At 35.9% G+C, this 17982-nt stretch overlaps 2 protein-coding genes across 2 annotated transcripts; one reads left to right on the forward strand and one right to left on the reverse strand.

The window, feature by feature from the left end:
* Window positions 1–2443: 2443 nt before the first annotated feature.
* On the forward strand, window positions 2444–4148 carry LOC141427449 (ELMO domain-containing protein 2). The gene is made up of 2 exons (XM_074086927.1): window positions 2444–3088; window positions 3192–4148. The coding sequence occupies exons 1-2, from the start codon at window positions 2570–2572 to the stop codon at window positions 3612–3614; spliced, it is 942 nt and encodes a 313-aa protein (XP_073943028.1). The 5' UTR covers window positions 2444–2569; the 3' UTR covers window positions 3615–4148.
* A 24-nt stretch (window positions 4149–4172) lies between these two features.
* LOC141427448 (protein disulfide-isomerase A5) lies at window positions 4173–17902 on the reverse strand. Its single transcript, XM_074086926.1, has 6 exons — window positions 17573–17902; window positions 15264–15449; window positions 10547–10685; window positions 9232–9393; window positions 7891–8016; window positions 4173–7129 (listed from the first exon to the last, which is right to left on the reverse strand). The coding sequence occupies exons 1-6, from the start codon at window positions 17703–17705 to the stop codon at window positions 6928–6930; spliced, it is 948 nt and encodes a 315-aa protein (XP_073943027.1). The 5' UTR covers window positions 17706–17902; the 3' UTR covers window positions 4173–6927.
* Window positions 17903–17982: the final 80 nt, after the last annotated feature.

Consider the following 17982-nt stretch of genomic DNA (forward strand, 5'->3'; position numbering starts at 1 on the left):
AATTCAATAGTTTGACCATTTAACTTTATATTAGAAACTGAATTCGAGTTAGATGAATTCATCAACGAGAATTTAATACATTTGGTTTTCTTAGGATTTAGTAACAAATTATTGGCAGCAAACCATGCGGATATCGCGGACAGGGTTTCATTGGGCTCAATGAAGTCGGTATCTTTTCTACCTAACCTTGAACAGTAAAGACGTGTCGTCAGCAAACATAACTAAAACTATACCCGACTTTTGGCATACCATATAAGTTAGGTCATTTACATAAATAAGATACAGGAATGGGGCAAGAATGGATCATTGAGGCACTCCCATTTCGACCACAGATCCCTCCGATACCGTTCCGTTAATCGCTACCTTTTGCTTTCTTTGTGTGAGGTAAGATTTAATGAGTTCTAAAGCGAGGCCACGAATGCCATAAAAAAATAACTTACAAATTAAAGTATCATGATCCACACAATCAAAAGCTTTCGAAAGGTCGCAGAATACACCTATAGCGTCATTTGATTCCTCCCAAGCTTGCAATATGAATTTAACTAAACTATGACACGCGTCTGTAGTAGACCTGCCTTTTGTGAATCCGAACTGCTATGGATGCATGATTTTATGGGTATTAAAATGCGAGATCATTTGCGTCAGCATTATTTTTTCGAATATTTTGCTAAACGCTGATAGGATGGACACAGGACGATAATCAGAGGGAGAGAGAGAGATTATCTTTATCACCTGTTTTAAAAATAGGAACTACTTTACTATATTATATATTTCATCAAATCTGGAAATACGCCTTCATCTAAAAATAAATGCTAAAGTTGGAGCAACGACATCTAAAATGGAATGTAGAACCTTAACTGAGACGCCCCACAAGTCTTCCGTTTTTTTTACTTTCAATAATCTAAAAGTCTTAATGATGTCACATGGAGAGACATGCGTAAATTTAAAATTACTTAAGTTTGGAATAGATACATTGAGGAAGACGCGAGACATTTTGTCGTTTCGATGGAGATTTTAGAGAAGTAGGTATTAAACTCGTTAGCTACTTTAACCGCGTCCGTTTCTAATACGTTGTTAATCTTTAATGATATAGAAGACTCCGTGTTCTTACGGACCGGTTTCAGTATTTATAATTTTCCAAACTGTTTTAATTTTATCATAATTTTATTAGTTACATGGACTGCTTTTGCTTTATTACATATAATTTTGAATAATCCCTGACATACTGGTGGAAACGTTCATCAGTGGTACACGATTTCTTATCATAAAGATCATATAAGACATCCCTACTCCTATGTATTCCGGGTGTAGCCCATTCATTGAATGACAGTTTATTTCCTATTTTAATACGTTATTTACTATACGTTTTATCGTATTCCTCGCATACAGTATTTAACAAATTTTGAAATTTTTGTTTGGATTTTTAGTATTTACTTTTGCGCGATGTTTGTTTTGAGACGGTCGTCTTTGTTTGTTCAACGGCCTAATTTCTATGGTGTGATTAACACCTCCCCTAGCCTGCGGTAACTTCACTGTTTGAGCTTTGTGATCCGATCGTACTCCACTGATAACAGCATTTTCTAAATACTCACAAGTTAAGCAAATGTTGTCTATACATGTGGTCGAAGTGGTTGTGACTGGTGGGTTCATTAAATAAGAAATTTAAATTAAAAGATTCTAAAACAGAAATAAACTGGTCTTTTTCAACGGATTGTGATAAAATATCGATATTAAAGTCCCCGCAGACCACCAGCGCTTTATTACGTTTTACTGATTTCCTTAGAACATCTTCCAATATATTAATGATAATGATATTATTTAGCCCGAAGAATTGCGAAGCTGTCGCTAGGCCTTCAAAAAGATGGAGCGGCGACTTGGTTAAGGGCCGCCATACACGGACTGCTTTAAGCAGTCAGTGCCAACAGCTTCTAGCGGTCGCCGTTGGGTGATCTGCAGTTTCCATACAAAATTGTCATTTGCAATACACGAACCGCTCAAGCAGTTGCAACTGCTTCGGGCGGTTGGCTGCGCGGTGAAATTTCATCATGCGGTCAAGCAGTCGCGACTGCAACAGCGGTCCGTGTATGTTGATCACTGGGTTACTGCTCGAGCAGTCCGTGTATGGCGGCCCTAAGATCGCGGGATCGCGTTGGATGCGGAAAGCTTGTGCTGAGCACCGGTCTGAGTGGAGAGCCTTGGGGAGGCCTATTTCCAGTGGACGTCTTTCGGCTGACATGATGATGATGATTATTTAATTTTCCATCGGCCGAACACAACGCCGACCATTTACATTTTACATAAAGCGCCATCTAGTGTCGAATAGAAGTAGTAGCGCTGATACCCGCCATGCACACCGGAAGTGGGGTGATCGGAAACATTTGTATAGACCAACTTTATAAGTTTATAATCAACACAACCACGGACAAACCACAACTAGTGTCAGATCTGTCAGTCATTCATAGTACTTGAACTGTCAGTCAAGTCAAACGTCAATAGAATGGCATAATCGTCATGACAACCGAACGCATCAACCTGTGAGAAAATGTGTAAAATAGAAAGATAATAAAAAATGGTGTTCTTCAACCTTTGGTCTGTTCTACAATGGTACCTGAGACCTTTCATAAAATGGTTTCTCAGGAAAACAACACGACTGTGCGAACTACAGAGGATTTGTTACGGCGACAAGCCAGGCGCAGAAAGATCTCGCAATGTTGAAAAATCTCTAATGCTCTCTAGAACTCGGGACGTGAAACAAGTAGTTTCATACTTGGACAATACGGTTTTAGAGCGTAGCTTTGTTCCACGGAACTTTCCCGAAATACTCAACCCTTCTGTTGCTATTATTCTTAGGGCTAAGAAAATCAATCCAAAACTGCATGAGTTGTTTATTGTGTCCTTCCGGCGATGTTTAGCACAAATTTGGAGCTACAGATTATTACTTGAAGAAGTAGAAGAAATGCGTAAAACTCACTATGATAGTTCACTGCCCGAGCATGAGGAAAAACTTTTAAAATTGTGGTCTTTGTTGGTGCCTAATGAAGATCTTGAAAGTCGCGTAACAAAACAATGGCAATACATAGGATTCCAGGTTAGTAATTTTAATATATTCTATAGTATGCAGTCTGGCATGATGGCTTTCTAATTTATGTGAATAACAGACAGTTTATTTGTAATTGTTTTTTTAATTTCAGGGTGATGATCCTAAGACTGATTTCCGTGGCATGGGTTTGCTTGGACTGGAAAATTTACTGTTTTTTGCTTCAGAATATCCGCAAGCTTCAAGCCATGTGCTGAGCCACTCACACCACCCAAAGTACGGGTACACATATGCAGTTGTGGGCATTAACCTAACCTCTATGGCATATTATTTACTAAAGGATGGTTCTGCAAAAACTTACATGTTTAATGCTAGACAATACTTACCTAACATGAATTTATTCCACAAGTTCTATTGCTATTTATTTTATGAATTTGATAAGATGTGGATAGAATCAAAGCCAGAAAATATGATGGAATTTTCTATCATATTCAAAAAGTTTGAAAATGCTATTAGAAATGAGTTAGCAGATCCAGCCTCGGTGTTTAGAATTAATATAGAGGTTGATACAATCTAGATAATGAGTTCCTTGTTGCTAGTCTATTTTTCTATTATTTTTTTACTGTTTATATCCATGTTTGATGTTTTTTTTAAAAGCTACACAAACTACCAATACTACCAATGAAGTCAATTTAGATGTAGCTAAAATAACTAAATTTGAGTATTACTTTAAATTCTTTATCAACTGTTAAGAATCAATAACACCTAACTATCATGCTAAAAGATGGTAGATAGACGGTATTGGTTCTAAACCGTCATTATGCAGTTACAATACCTATATCCATCGGAGCATTGGAGCATGTGTAAAATGTACAAAATGAAATGTAAATTAACAAAAAGAGACAGTATGTATTCTATTCTTAAATTTGATTCTAATCTGACTCGAGAAACTCAAAGCCTAAAAATGATTTATTGGTATTACAGTTTTTTTTTATATTTAGGGTTGCCAGAACAATAAACGTTCATTGCTACTGTCACTGACATGACTCACTGGTCCTATTCTCTTTAGTAACATTTGTATTATATACAATCAAATGAGACTAGAAATTACTAATTAAAATAATTATTAAGTTTGAGATTTGTATTTAACCATTATAGATAAAAAAAGAAAGGGGTCCCAATACGAGTACAAAATCGTATCATTTTCGTTCTATCCCTATCACATTTAAATATAAAAAATCTCAAATTCGGATTGTTAATAAACGTAAATATACTACAAACTGACAAATAAAAAATCGATTAAGTGTGAGTCCATCTTACCTAATTTATCCTTTAAATACTCTAAAATTTATCTGCCAGCATCTGTTCTCTATGAACTTAAAAACAGGTATTCAGTTCAGTTTGTTTTTTTTTTCATGTGGATACTTATGGTATAGGTATATTTATGTTGATAGGTACAGAAAGTATTTGTCTCGCCTTCAGTGTTGTATTGATGCATAATAATAATTTGCGTTTTGATCTTTGACAATATTATAATTATAAAATAGTCATAATATGCAACAAAATAAAACTGTTCCAGTTAGTAGTGCAACAGTAAAGAATAGGAATAGGAGCCATTTTGGACGTAATATTCTTGAATGTGGCAACTTTTTTTTTTTACAAAGATGTTTAGTTCCTCTTCCACGTCTTTACTATCAAACTTTGACCACTTTTAAAACCTGCGGCACTTAACTTTAGGTTAAAAATAGTTTTGTAACCAGTACGTAGCAAATACTTTAACGCATTCACTGCCACCTGACTTCCACAGGTGCCAGCGACGCACATGTGCGTTCAAAATGTATGAATAATTATGACAACTGGGCGAAGTTCCGAAAACGCATATATGCGTCGGTGGCAGTGAATGCGTTAAGTTTTACGTGATGTGATTATTGCATTTGTGGATGGTCTATAAAAGCTTTAACAATGTATTTAGGGTGTCACTCATTACTGGTCTGGATTTCACCGACGTACATACCGACCCTGTTTTTCATGTCCACTTTGATTTGAATTGAGAGAGTATGCATCGCACCTCAGACATCGCACCTATTGCGATAATAAATCTCAACCTAATAAAAACCGACTAGAGGCCGTATTGCCTAACGTTTCTGACGCTCGCGATCGCAATCAAATGACAGTTCTTGTTTGCGAAATCTGTCATTTGATTGCAATCGCGAGCGTCAGAAATGTTTGGCAATACGGCATCAGATCATTGGTGCATAAGCAGGAGGCATGCATGTCAATACGGACCGTTTTTCGTGTACCACTTAGATTAATATACTTAACCATATTATTTGCGTAGATGGTAGATATTAACAATAGCGTAGATTTAATAACTTAATTTATTTAATTCTTAATGCAAAAAATGTATACACGGCCTTAATGTTAAGTGCATAAAGTCGTGTATACATATTTTTGTAACTTTGGCCGTGTCGATATCTTTGCCCTTGACTGTAGTACCTAATTGACTAGTGGCCAAGAAAACGTTATGAACTTTACGATGTCCCCGGTATATAGCAATAGGTGTTCACTTCCATTATTATTCATTATGCATGGGTCAGGAAAAACATGTTGGTGTTTATAGAATTTCGGTCGGGAATGTTAGGGTGGTCCTGTGTCATAGCGAGTTGATATTGCCATTTACCGCACTGATATTTCGAAGCCATTTGGGCTTCCAAATATCAGGTCGGTATTGTCCGACCGGTAATCCAGTTTGTTTTGAGTGCACACCTAATTTTCCAATCACACTAAGTTAGGAATAGCACAACATAGTTACGGTACTTATTTATTTTTGCCCTACTATTGTAATTCTAGTTAACGCATTTACTGCCACCTGATTTGCTCAGGTGCCACCGACGCACATGTGCGTTCAAAATGTATGAATAATTATGACAGCGTCACTGGGCGAAGTTTCGAAAACGTATATATGCGTCGGTGGCAGTGATGCGTTAATGGAACTAGGTACCATCAGCTAAATAAGTGGTCTATCAATTTTTAAACAAGTTCCTATGAAATGAATGTCGCTAAAGTCGAACTTTCAAGTTGACAGACACATCTATTGGCATTATTGTTTTATGAGATGCAAACGATTATCAACTTTAGGGTGGCAGACCACATATTTGGCTGATGGTACATCTTTTACTTTAATATAAGCAATCTGTTGTAAATTGTAATTAATTAAATGAGAAGAAGTTGAAATATACCTACTTTGTTTGTAAGCACTGCTTATTTATTTAGTGATGTTTGATACATTCTAAGACTACAGATTAGTGCTAAATAAAACAAAATATTTTAATATTGTTTTATTCATGTATTTCAGTTTCTTTGAAGTATATACTAGCTTGTATCTAGATGAAAATAACAATGTATAACAATATAGGTTTCCAATCGTAACAATGTTTGAAAATCAGTGTAAAACATATTTATTTAAAATATAAAATCTATAAATAGTAATTTATTTCATTTAAAATTTTAGTAGATACTGAAATAAGTACAAATACTTAGAATAGAAACCTGTTTTGAAGCTTCGATTTTATTACTTATTTTATAGAAAAATAGAAAAAGAAATTCTTGTACACGCTCGTTAAACATTATACATAATAATATATTCTCTTAAATATACTCTTCTAAATTATATTAACTTAATTTCGGACGGATATCCAATTTTATTAAAATACCCAATTGAAATGCTAACAAAAATACTACCATAATGAGAAATCGTTAACATTTTACATAAATGCATATAAAAAATCGTCACCAATATACAAATACACAAGAATAATCACAATTTGCTATAATCATACCACTGACTTCCCTGTTGTTAGATTAACTAATTGTGTTAAGTGGCCTTAAAATTATTTGCTCTTCTTGTCTTTTTTCGTCTGTTTCACTGGTTTAGAGCGACCGGCTTTGACAATGGCAATGAGAGCTGTGATAGCCACAAGACCGAATCCTGTTCCTCCTATCTGCCAAATCCAAGGATACTTTGCCATCAAATCAAGGCCAAAGTCTACACCAAATTTGATCATCTCCACACACCAATCCACAAGATCGTCACTGAAAATAAGTTTTTCATTAAAACATATATTAAAATATATTTGAATAATGCAAGTTGTGAATCAAATGTGTGAGTGAAATTAATAAAAAGCTTTAAACAAAACGAAAAATCACATAATAATTACAGGCAAAATATACATATAAATAAAAATAAATAAAAATATAAATATAAATATATGGCAGGCTAGTGATAGCTTTCAAGCGGATGCATCGATTTCGATGCGGTTATTTAAAAAAAACGCATCACATTCACGTAAGTGAAAGCGAGTTTCTTTGCAATGGTTCCTAGCTGTTATATTAAAATCGATTCAGCCGTTTTCGAAATATCGTACTTAAGATATCGAAGGTTTTTCTAAGTTAATTTTGCGTTAAGTAGGTATATTTAATTTTGTAATTACGAAACAATGTTTGAGTAGAGTTGACAGGTTTATTTATTTATTTATTTATTCATGTCATGTCAAGTAACACCTTGTACGGGCAATTCTTGTATGACAACGAAACTTTTTCCAGTCAACATTTTGTATGGTTAACTACTTGGTACAGTCAAGTGCAAAAATATCGACACGGCCAAAGTTACAAAAATATGTATACACGACTTTATGCACTTAGCATTAAGTTTGTGTATACATATTTTTGTAATTTAGGCCGTGTCGATATCTTTGCACTTGACTGTACATGGTCCAACACTTTGAACTAGTTTCTGAGTGAGGTTTACTTCACAATGTTATATTTTGGTTAGACCAACAGAAAAAAAAACTTACAATGGCGAAGCCACTAGAGGAACTGTTTCTGCTTTCGCATTTTTGTACCAATCCTGAGCAAACGTCACAAACGACTTCACGTCGTTCTTAGGTATGTTATACCTGTAGACTTTCCCATGTCGGAAACTGAAATAAAAACAGGTAGAAAATTAGTCTTATATTATATGTATGGCTGCTGTTATACTAATAGAATAGAGCAAAAGTCCGCGACGGCCAAATCTTCATTATATAAAAGCTGAGAGTTTTTTTATATAATTTTCCTAACACATCTGTCTTATCTAAGAACGATCCCTAACAACGAAATGGTGGCTTTGGCAGGTTAAAGATAGTAAAGGTGTATAAAATTCTACCTCAAACTCGCTATAGTATTAACATGTATGAGTCTCATAGTTACTTAAAATAAATGGATTATTATTATTATTTTATAAAACTCAATTTTTATATATTTTATCCAGAATGATATTAGAAATCACTTCCTTCATCGCCAGACACTTTGTATGGTTGCAACCCCCTACCAGAAACACTTTTAAACTATGTTTGAATAGACGCCTGGCAAAAAATAAAAGCAATGCTTTTTATAACCAAATAAGTATTGCGCAGCAGGCCCCAATTATTGGAGATAAAAAAAGCTAGATTGGTTTTTGAAGTCTTTTTGTATTTTTTATTTCAACTCCAAATTCGTTACTTTTACGGTCATCCCGTGATATCCAACAAAAATACAAACTGAAACATGGATGCACAGAAAAAAAAACAGAAAGAGACCAGCGCTGGGAATCGAACCCAGGTCCTCAGCATTCCGTGCTGCGTGCCATACCCCTACACCACCACTGAACAGGAGTCTAGACACAAATTTCTCCCATGCACCACACATTTCAGCCTGCTTTTTTCTTAGTCACTTAAGCAGCGACACTTAAAGGCTGTTTCACCATCCATTGATTAGTGTTAACTGACAGTTAAATGTGATGCCGTCTCCGTCTATTCGAACAAAACAAATAGAGAAGGCATCACATTTAACCGTCAGTTAACACTAATCAATGGATGGTGAAACAGCCCCTAAGAGAAAAGCAGGCTGAAATGTGTGGTGTATGGCACGCAGCACGAAATGCTGAATACCTGGGTTCGATTCCCGGCGCTGGTCTCTTTTTGGATTTTTTTCTGTGCATCCATGTTTCAGTTTGCATTTTCGGTGAAAAAACCTTTGCTAATATTTTTTGCTCTATGACCCTCAAGGAATACCTAGATCTGCTAAATATCAAGTCCAAATCCAATGGTTTGGGCTGTGCGTTTTCCTGAGTCAGTTATGTAATGTTACGTAATAGATGGTTATAGAGATATACTTACAATAAAAATGCTGGCAATTTAGAGACCTGAAACCGCTTAGCGGTATTGAGTCCAGCTAAGTTAGCGTCGATTCGGGCCACATTCACCCGCCCTCGGAGAGTCGCCCCTACACCCTCCCACACTGCATGGAGTCTCTGACATTCCACACAAGAAGCGCCATAGCTGAAAATAATAAAACATTTCTATAGAAAAATCAGATATCAGACTCATTTTCTTTTTTAGAAATTGTAACCAATAATACAATCTACATTCATGCTACACTTGGCATTGCTAAAAATTATACTGTAGTGGCAGGTACGATACTAAACCTAAACCTTAAAAATACATAATATGCCTACTCAGCCTTGTTTTCGACATGTTATGTTATGAGTCACACCATGTCGAAAACATATCATATGACGCAAACGCAAAACATGAATCCGCAACAGAGCCACCTGGACAATTTGACTCAGATTTTGAAGAAATTTTCCATTTTTTTTTATAAACAAACTATTGTTTGTTTCAGTAATCAATCAGTTTCAGTACTGTACAATGTTTAAAACTTTCCTGATTTTCACTCATAATTAAAAGTACAAGGCGACCGAGTTTTTCTCGGGCTAAAACTCGGTAAAAAGCGTTTTCCCAGAGGTAAGATCAAGCAAGATCGATTTTTCATCCCCGAAAACCCTTACATGCCAAATTTCATCGAAATCGTTGGAGCCGTTTCCGAGATCCCCGAAATATATACAAGAATTGCTCGTTTAAAGCTATTAGATAGATACTACAAACGGGACTTATAACACACGAGTAATATTTACTTATTGTATAAATTTATTTATGCTTGGCAGGCTTGACACCCCACACTTCAGTCTACTCGTGACCATGGCCACTGTAATATGGTCGAAATGTCGAGGTAAATATTACTAGTGTGTTTAGCGTGAGGCCCTTTTGTGGTATTTTAAATTATCGATACTGTACAGTCAACCAATTTGTTTCCTGGGCCATCATGGAATCTTAACATAGTAATTAATTTTATTTGTCCATAACAATGTTTATTGAATGATTTAAAATATCATTACGGCACAGTTCTGCATCTGGATCACGGGTGATGCATCCAACCTTATAATTATACATTTATTTTGTATATTTTATGCCAGAAGTTTGCATTTGGGTCCGTTTACACCCCCATACTAGCAATATTGCAATGCTATATTTTGATAAAACAAAAGACTAGTCACACCACAGGAATGTTAAGCCACTCATAGGTAGACATTACATGGCCAAATTAAGAACAGTGGCAAGTGGATGAAAATTCCCATATTTTGATGGCACTTACAACATAATAAACCAATCTCCCGTAGTGGCCCCTGTAGCAGCCTGAGTCATATGTTCAAAGATTTTGTCATTAAGCTCCTTAACAGCTGGCGATTGGTTCTTTTCAAGAAATCCGTAGATCTCATTCTCTTCTGCCTCACCTACGAAAACCGAACAGTTGTAATAAATAACTGTATACTAAATAAATACAAACATTAACAGATCAGATGTCTAATAAAGTAAAGTTAACAATTTATTAAGACTAGAGGCACTAGAGCTTTATTGTCTAACACACTTGGAATCACAATCGCCTTCACCACTTCTTTCCGTCACACGGTGTAAGACGTTGGTAGAAAGAGATGGTGAATGCGGTTGCGAACATCAGCGCGTTAGACAATATGATCTCAGACAGAAGCTGTATATATATCTAATGCACATGCGCTCACTATTGCATTCATTATCTCTTTCTACTCCCATTCTATACGGATTTGACCGAAAGAAGTATTGAGTGATTGTGAATCCGAGTGAGACAACATGGCCTCAGGGCCCAATTCTATAAAAAGTACAATGTAAAATTGGGGCAACGATAATAGGCGAATGAGGGTTTCTTGACAGGAGAAATATCGTTAGATGGCGTAAGTATCGTCACAGAATAAGTAATAGTACAAGTACAGAAGGTTCTCTCTTTTGATGTTTACGAAAGCCGCCATTTTATATGCATACGTAATTTTTATTAGCAAAATCACCGCGCACCACCAAGCAACATTGAACTCTAGTGCTGCGCGCGAAGGTCATTATTATTCAGCACCAACGTTTTGGTTTAGGCTGGCGTGGCGTACTCCGCGATATAGGTGCGATTACAGAAGTACTTACAGAAGTATATCAAAACACCCCGCGCCGGCGTGGGTTAACTCACTAGGGCTATGAGCACCGCCCGGCATGCACGCTCGCAGTCTCGCTCGAACTAGTCGCGCCGCGTAACGCTACGTGTAGCTGTGTGATGTGATTTTCGTGAAACTGGTTCACGATGAGTGCAAAAAATATTAAACCTAAAATAAACCTCGCGATTTTATGATTGGTGAGGATATTAGAATATCTATCATGAAATAGTGTGGTGTTTCGATTTTTGGAATGAGGAGTAGGTATTTATTTAAATTGTACAGTATATGTATAGCCACACTAAACGGTATGGAAACTACATAATGTTATCTGAACATGAATTTTATTTTTTTGGAAATTCATGAAAAATTCATTAATTGCAACACTAAAATTCTTAGTATTTTCTATTCTGTACATAACATTACACTAACGAACCAAATTCTGTTCGAAACCATATTAAGTGCGAGTGCGAAAAAAGAACAAATAGGTAATTCGCGATTATCAATTCCCACTGCATGTGTACAAAACCTCTGAGGCAGCGACCTTGTACAATTATCCATTTTGTGACCGTCGGAGATCGTAGGAGCGTCAATTTAAAAATGCTAGAAAACTAAGTATTTGTCCGATTTAGTCTTAAGTTATATGTGAGTCTTATTTTTTTATTGATTTACAACCCTATCCTAAACAAAAACGTTGGTGCTGAATGATAACGACCTTCGCGCGCAGCCCTAGAGTTCAATGTTCTTGGTGGTGCGCGGTGATTTTGCTAATAAAAATTACGTAGGCATATAAAATGGCGGCTTTCGTTAACATCAAAAGAGAGAACCTTCTGTACTTGTACTTGTAAATCAATAAAAAAATAATACTCACATATAAGAGTAAATTCGGACAAATACTTAGTTTTCTAACACTTTGAAATTGACGCGCCTACGATCTCCGACGGTCACAAAATTGATAATTGTACAAGGTTGCGTGCCAAATGCGTCGTCGGCTGCTTCAAAGGTTTTGTACACCCGCAGTGGGCATTGGTAAATCGCGAACTACCTATCTGTTCTTTTGTCGCACTCGCACTTAATATGGTTTCGAACATAATTGGGTTAGTTAGTTTAATGTTATGTTCAGAATAGAAAATAGTAAGAATTTTAATGTTGCAATTAATGAAATTTTCATGAATTTCCAAAAAAATAAAATTCTTGTTCAGATAACATAATGTAGTTTCCATACCGTTTAGTGTGGCTATACATATACTGTTTCTGCGCTCAAACTGTTCAATTTAAACATATCATTCCAGCCTATATACGTCCCACTGCAGGGCAGAGCCCTCCTCTCAGAACAAGAGGGCTTGGGTCATAGTTCCCACGCGGGCCCAGTGCGGATCGGGAACTTCACACGCACCATTGAACTGCTTCGCAGGTTTGTGCAGGTTTCCTCACGATGTTTTCCTTCACCGCAAAGCTCGTGGTAAATTTCAAATGTAATCCATACTAATATTATAAATGCGAAAGTAACTCTGTCTGTCTGTCTGTCTGTTACGCTTTCACGTCTAAACCGCTGAACCGATTTTGATGAAATTTGGTACAGAGATAGAATAGACCTTGGGAAAGAACAAAGGCTACCTTTTATCGCGAAAAAGAGGCTTTAAGGGGTTAAAATAGGGGATGAAAGTTTATATGGTAGAAGTTCGTCGCTGTCAAAGATAAAACTATGAAACTTGGCATTTAGGCACTTAATAAGAAATCCATACTATCCATACTTCCATACTTCCATACTTCCATACTAATATTATAAATGCGAAAGTAACTCTGTCTGTCTGTCTGTCTGTTACGCTTTCACGTCTAAACCGCTGAACCGATTTTGATGAAATTTGGTACAGAGATAGAATAGACCTTGGGAAAGAACATAGGCTACCTTTTATCGCGAAAAAGAGTCTTTAAGGGGTTAAAATAGGGGATGAAAGTTTATATGGTAGAAGTTCGTCGCTGTCAAAGATAAAAACTATGAAACTTGGCATTTAGGCACTTAATAAAAAATAAGTCTATATTTGTTTGAGCTTTTTTGAAAATTCGACCTGTGAGGGGATGAAATAGGGGATGAAAGTTTTTGTGGAAGGTCGTCATTATCGAAGATAAATCGATGAATCTTTATTAAACTTGCCATTCCGGCACATGAAAAGAGATAAATAGATATTTGTTCGCACGTTTTTTAAAATTCTTCGTATGAGGGGGTGAAATAGGGGATGAATGTTTATATGGAAGATCGTCATTGTCGAAGATAATTCGACGGTTCTTTATGAAACTTGGCATTTGGGCACGTGCTAAGAGATAAATACATATTTGTTCGCGCGTCTTTAAAACTCTTCCTCTGAGGGGTAAAATAGGGGATGAAACTTTATATGGAAGATCGTCATTGTCGAAGATAAATCGATGGTTCTTTATGAAACTTGGCATTGGGCTACTTATAAGAAATAAAAAGATATTTGTTCAAGCGTTTTTGAAAATTTTACCTGCGAGGGAATGTTAGCAGAGGGGATGATGCAGTGTTAGTATAGCCTTCTAAGTTCATAGGCAAAATGTACTTAATGTGGGGTCATTTTAGATGGCGTATTCACATAGACAGTCAGACATGAAAAATTATGGTTTTCAGATTTTTCTTATTAATTGTGCTATAAGAGCTACCTTTATGCAAAATTCCAAGTTTCTAGGACAGCCGGAAGTACTCTATAACTTTTTCTGTTAAGGCAATTGGTTTGGAACCTTTTTAATGACTGTAGCTTTTGATTGCCTTGACTTAGAGGTTTGATAGACGGACGGACGGATAGCAAAGTAATCCTATAAGAGTTCCATTTTTTCCTTTTTAGGTACGGAACCCTAAAAAACATTTGCTCCGGCGCTTTTCAAATTTCAACCTATTTACTAGAAAATATGGGGATGAAAGTTCTTAAGGAATTCCAAACAAATTACTACATATAAGTATATTTATCGGAAATATGTGTAGCTATGCTTAGTAAAAATGCCGTCTTAATTATAATCCTACCCTCCTAACTTACAATAAAGGACGTAAGGTGTCAAGAGTTCACTATGAAGAATTAGTCCTTTTGTGTTGGCAGGGTAGAATACACGTCGTATTGCTAAATTGTAGCTACCCGCAAAATATTTATGTTTTACCAAAGAACATCGGGTGGATGGATGGATGAAAGAACAAAAAAAAATAGTTTATATTTATAGCAATGTATTAAAATAGGTTATTTTCGGTAAACCGTAGAAGTTTCTATGTACTATTATTGGCAGAATAGGTATCCTAAATAAATTAAATACTTCCCAAAATTACTATTCCACGCGGACGAAGTCGCGGGCAAAAGCTAGTTTAAATATATACCTACTCCTTATCCCAAAAATTGAAACACCACGCTATTTCATGATATATTCTAATATCCTCACGAAAATCACACAGCTACACGTAGCGTTACGCGGCGCGACTAGTTCGAGCGAAACTGCGAGCGTGCATGCCGAGCGGTGCTCATAGCCCTAGTAAGTTAACACACGCCGGCGTGGGGTGTTTTGATACTTACAGAATCGCACCTATATCGCGGAGTGCGTCGCGCCTGGTATCGTGAGATCCGTTTGACGTTACAATCTTGCTTGCGATTCGCTAGTTTAGTTCTGGTTTTCAACCAATCACAAATGTGACCTCACGATACTAGCGCCATCTAGCCTGTCACAGAAATCTTAATCACCTTTAGAATGAAACCCACAGAATTCGAAATATTCACATTACTAAAATAAAGTTTGTATAATCAAATCATGATTGAGTTCTAAAATGGGAAAAAAAATAATGTATTCATTTAACAACTAAACACTTACCACTGTATAACAATGGTACTCCATGTCTAAAGAAGACAAGTGCAGGCTCCTTTGTAGGGCTGTAAAGTCGAGCCAAATGGCTGTTAACAATCTTCACAGTGTCTGCATTCAAATGCTTCTTGAAATCTTCTTCTAATCCCTCCAAGTTACTATTAAATTTCACGCATAGATCACAATCAGGTTTGGCTGAAATGAAGGTAATAAGAACCAATTAATTATGAAAAAGAAATCTGACATATATACTTATAAGAAATCATTAGATATATAGGGGCCGGGTATATAATTTCGAAGTTTCTATTAGTTCTTCCTTATGATTCTCATTCAGTAATGTCATATTATGTACCCGCATTTGAGTCAATTCCACGATTTCCAGGGTAGGCAGTGTGTTGTGCTGCCGGGTGACACTATTTCCCGGCCGTACAATACCATTATGGAAATACCGGCCTGATATTTCGTGTACACACGGTGCTGAGGCGCAAACTATCACAACCTACTCTGGAATTGACCCAATGCGCGACAATGTGTATCAGTGTCAATTTCTTGATTACTTCAATTTATGGTGGTCACACCGCTCATGTCCACTATTCTTGCTAGTAAAACCAGCTGATTTGTCAATGGGGGGCTCTTTGTTCGTAATCCTACTACTATTATAAATGTGATAGTTTGTGAGTGAGTGAGTTTCTGAATGTGTATGTTTGTTGCTTCTTCACACTGAAACGGTTATGAATGTATTTGGATGAAATTTGGCAAAAAGTTAGTTTATAACCTGGATTAAAACATAGGATACTTTTATCCCGATATTCCCACAATAGTTTTGGGAATTCCCAGGGTAAAGTCCCGGAATTTCAAATGTACAGTCAACATCATAAATAAGTGATAATTTCTGTACCTTGTCACTTTCAGTTGTTACACAACTTCATATGGCTTTACAAACATGATGTTAAAGTGACAAGATACAAATGTGATAACTTATTTATGATGTTGACTGTACCACCTAAAACAGTTGTGAAGCCGCGGGTAAAGTCTAATACATGTATAAATCCAATGACAATGCAATATTATTATTACATGGAGCTGATCTGATGATGGAGCTAGAGGGTGCCCATAGGAACTCTGTAATAAAACAACATGACCACATCGAGTATGGACTCGTTTGATTTATCTTGACAAGTACTTTGGTAACCAGGGGCAAAGAGTACAGTCAGCAAAAATAGATTTGAATTTTTAACAAAACTTATTACTAAACTGTTTTTAAAACATTGATGGAACCCTTCATGTACGAGTCCAGCTCGCACTTGACCGATTTTTCCATATAGTTCACATTCCTTTTCAGTCAAGAAAAGTGTTGCTTTTTTTTTAAACAGTAAAAAAAGTAATTAATTTATTAACTGATGAGTGAAAAAAGTAGGTATTATAATAATTACAAGCTTTTATTTAGTTTCACCTGTCCCATTGTCTGGAAGGTCTACGGATTAGCCCGAAACATGTCGAGCTAAACTCGATTTAAGACGTGAGTTATCCGGGTCAATATATTTAATGCGTGACAATACAATAATCTGGTAGTGACATCCTGGTAGTCCAGCCAGGATTGTCTCCTCAGGACGGAACTCTTCAAGTTAATGGCATTGACTTGAAATTTGGTATGCAAATGTAGTTTGGGTGAATGACAATACAAGTCTAGTCAACAAAAAGTACAGTCAGTAAATAAAGCTTGTATTCAAAATTTATTTTTTACCAAAAACTTTTTAAAGCAGTAGTTTCAATCTTGATTTAACAGTATGGTTGGCAACCTTACGCTGATAGCTGACTATGACAAATTTAACTGTTTTTCTTTTCTTTTTTTGGTAAGTAAACTTACTGTTGTGGGGTTTAACTTAATGTTGTAAAAAATTGGTATGGTCAAGAGCATAAATAAATAAATAAATATATATGTAACCAAGACATCAAAAATATCTATAATACACCTTTTTGCCACTAAACATAAGGTATAAACATATTTTGTTGACTGTACCAATTGGTTAGCTACGATTTAGGGTCTATTTATGGTTCTATATTCTATACCCATAATGTTTAATGATTAATTAATGTACGATCTATAGAACTTCTTAATGCTATTGTCTGGTGTTTATAACAAAATTTTGTTATAATATCAATGCGATATAATCTTATGAGTTGTTGGACAAAACAAACAACGAAAGCAAACGAAGCATAATCATAAGTTGAAGACACGTTTAGTCATTGAGGTTAGTTACACGAATCGTCAAGCTTTTGCTTACGATTTACTTTGGAACTAAAAATCGAAAACTTACTAAACAATACGATCAGCTTTTCCCTTTCCTTTATCAACTGTAATAAATCATCATCACCAACAGTTTGTAAAATATCACTATCTGCAAAAACTGCACTCAACATCAACATGAAAATACTGATTTTTAGTTGCATTTTCAATTGAGTACAAAACAAAATGTACAATTGATGTACAATGTAGCCTTTCTCAAAGAGTATATAATCAGTTTGAGGTATGAGGTTATATTTTTTCCTTTTTTTTCTTCATATCTTTAATTTATTCGGGTGACACTATTTACCGGCACGATTAAACCAACATGGAAATACCGACCCGATATTTCGTGTACCCGCCCATATAAACGTCAAACTGACAAGAGTTTCTATGGCGTGTATGTGTATACGAAATATCAAGTGGGGTGGGTATTTGATTACC

Source organism: Choristoneura fumiferana, chromosome 4 (genome assembly GCF_025370935.1).
Source record: "Choristoneura fumiferana chromosome 4, NRCan_CFum_1, whole genome shotgun sequence".
NCBI lineage: Eukaryota > Metazoa > Arthropoda > Insecta > Lepidoptera > Tortricidae > Choristoneura > Choristoneura fumiferana.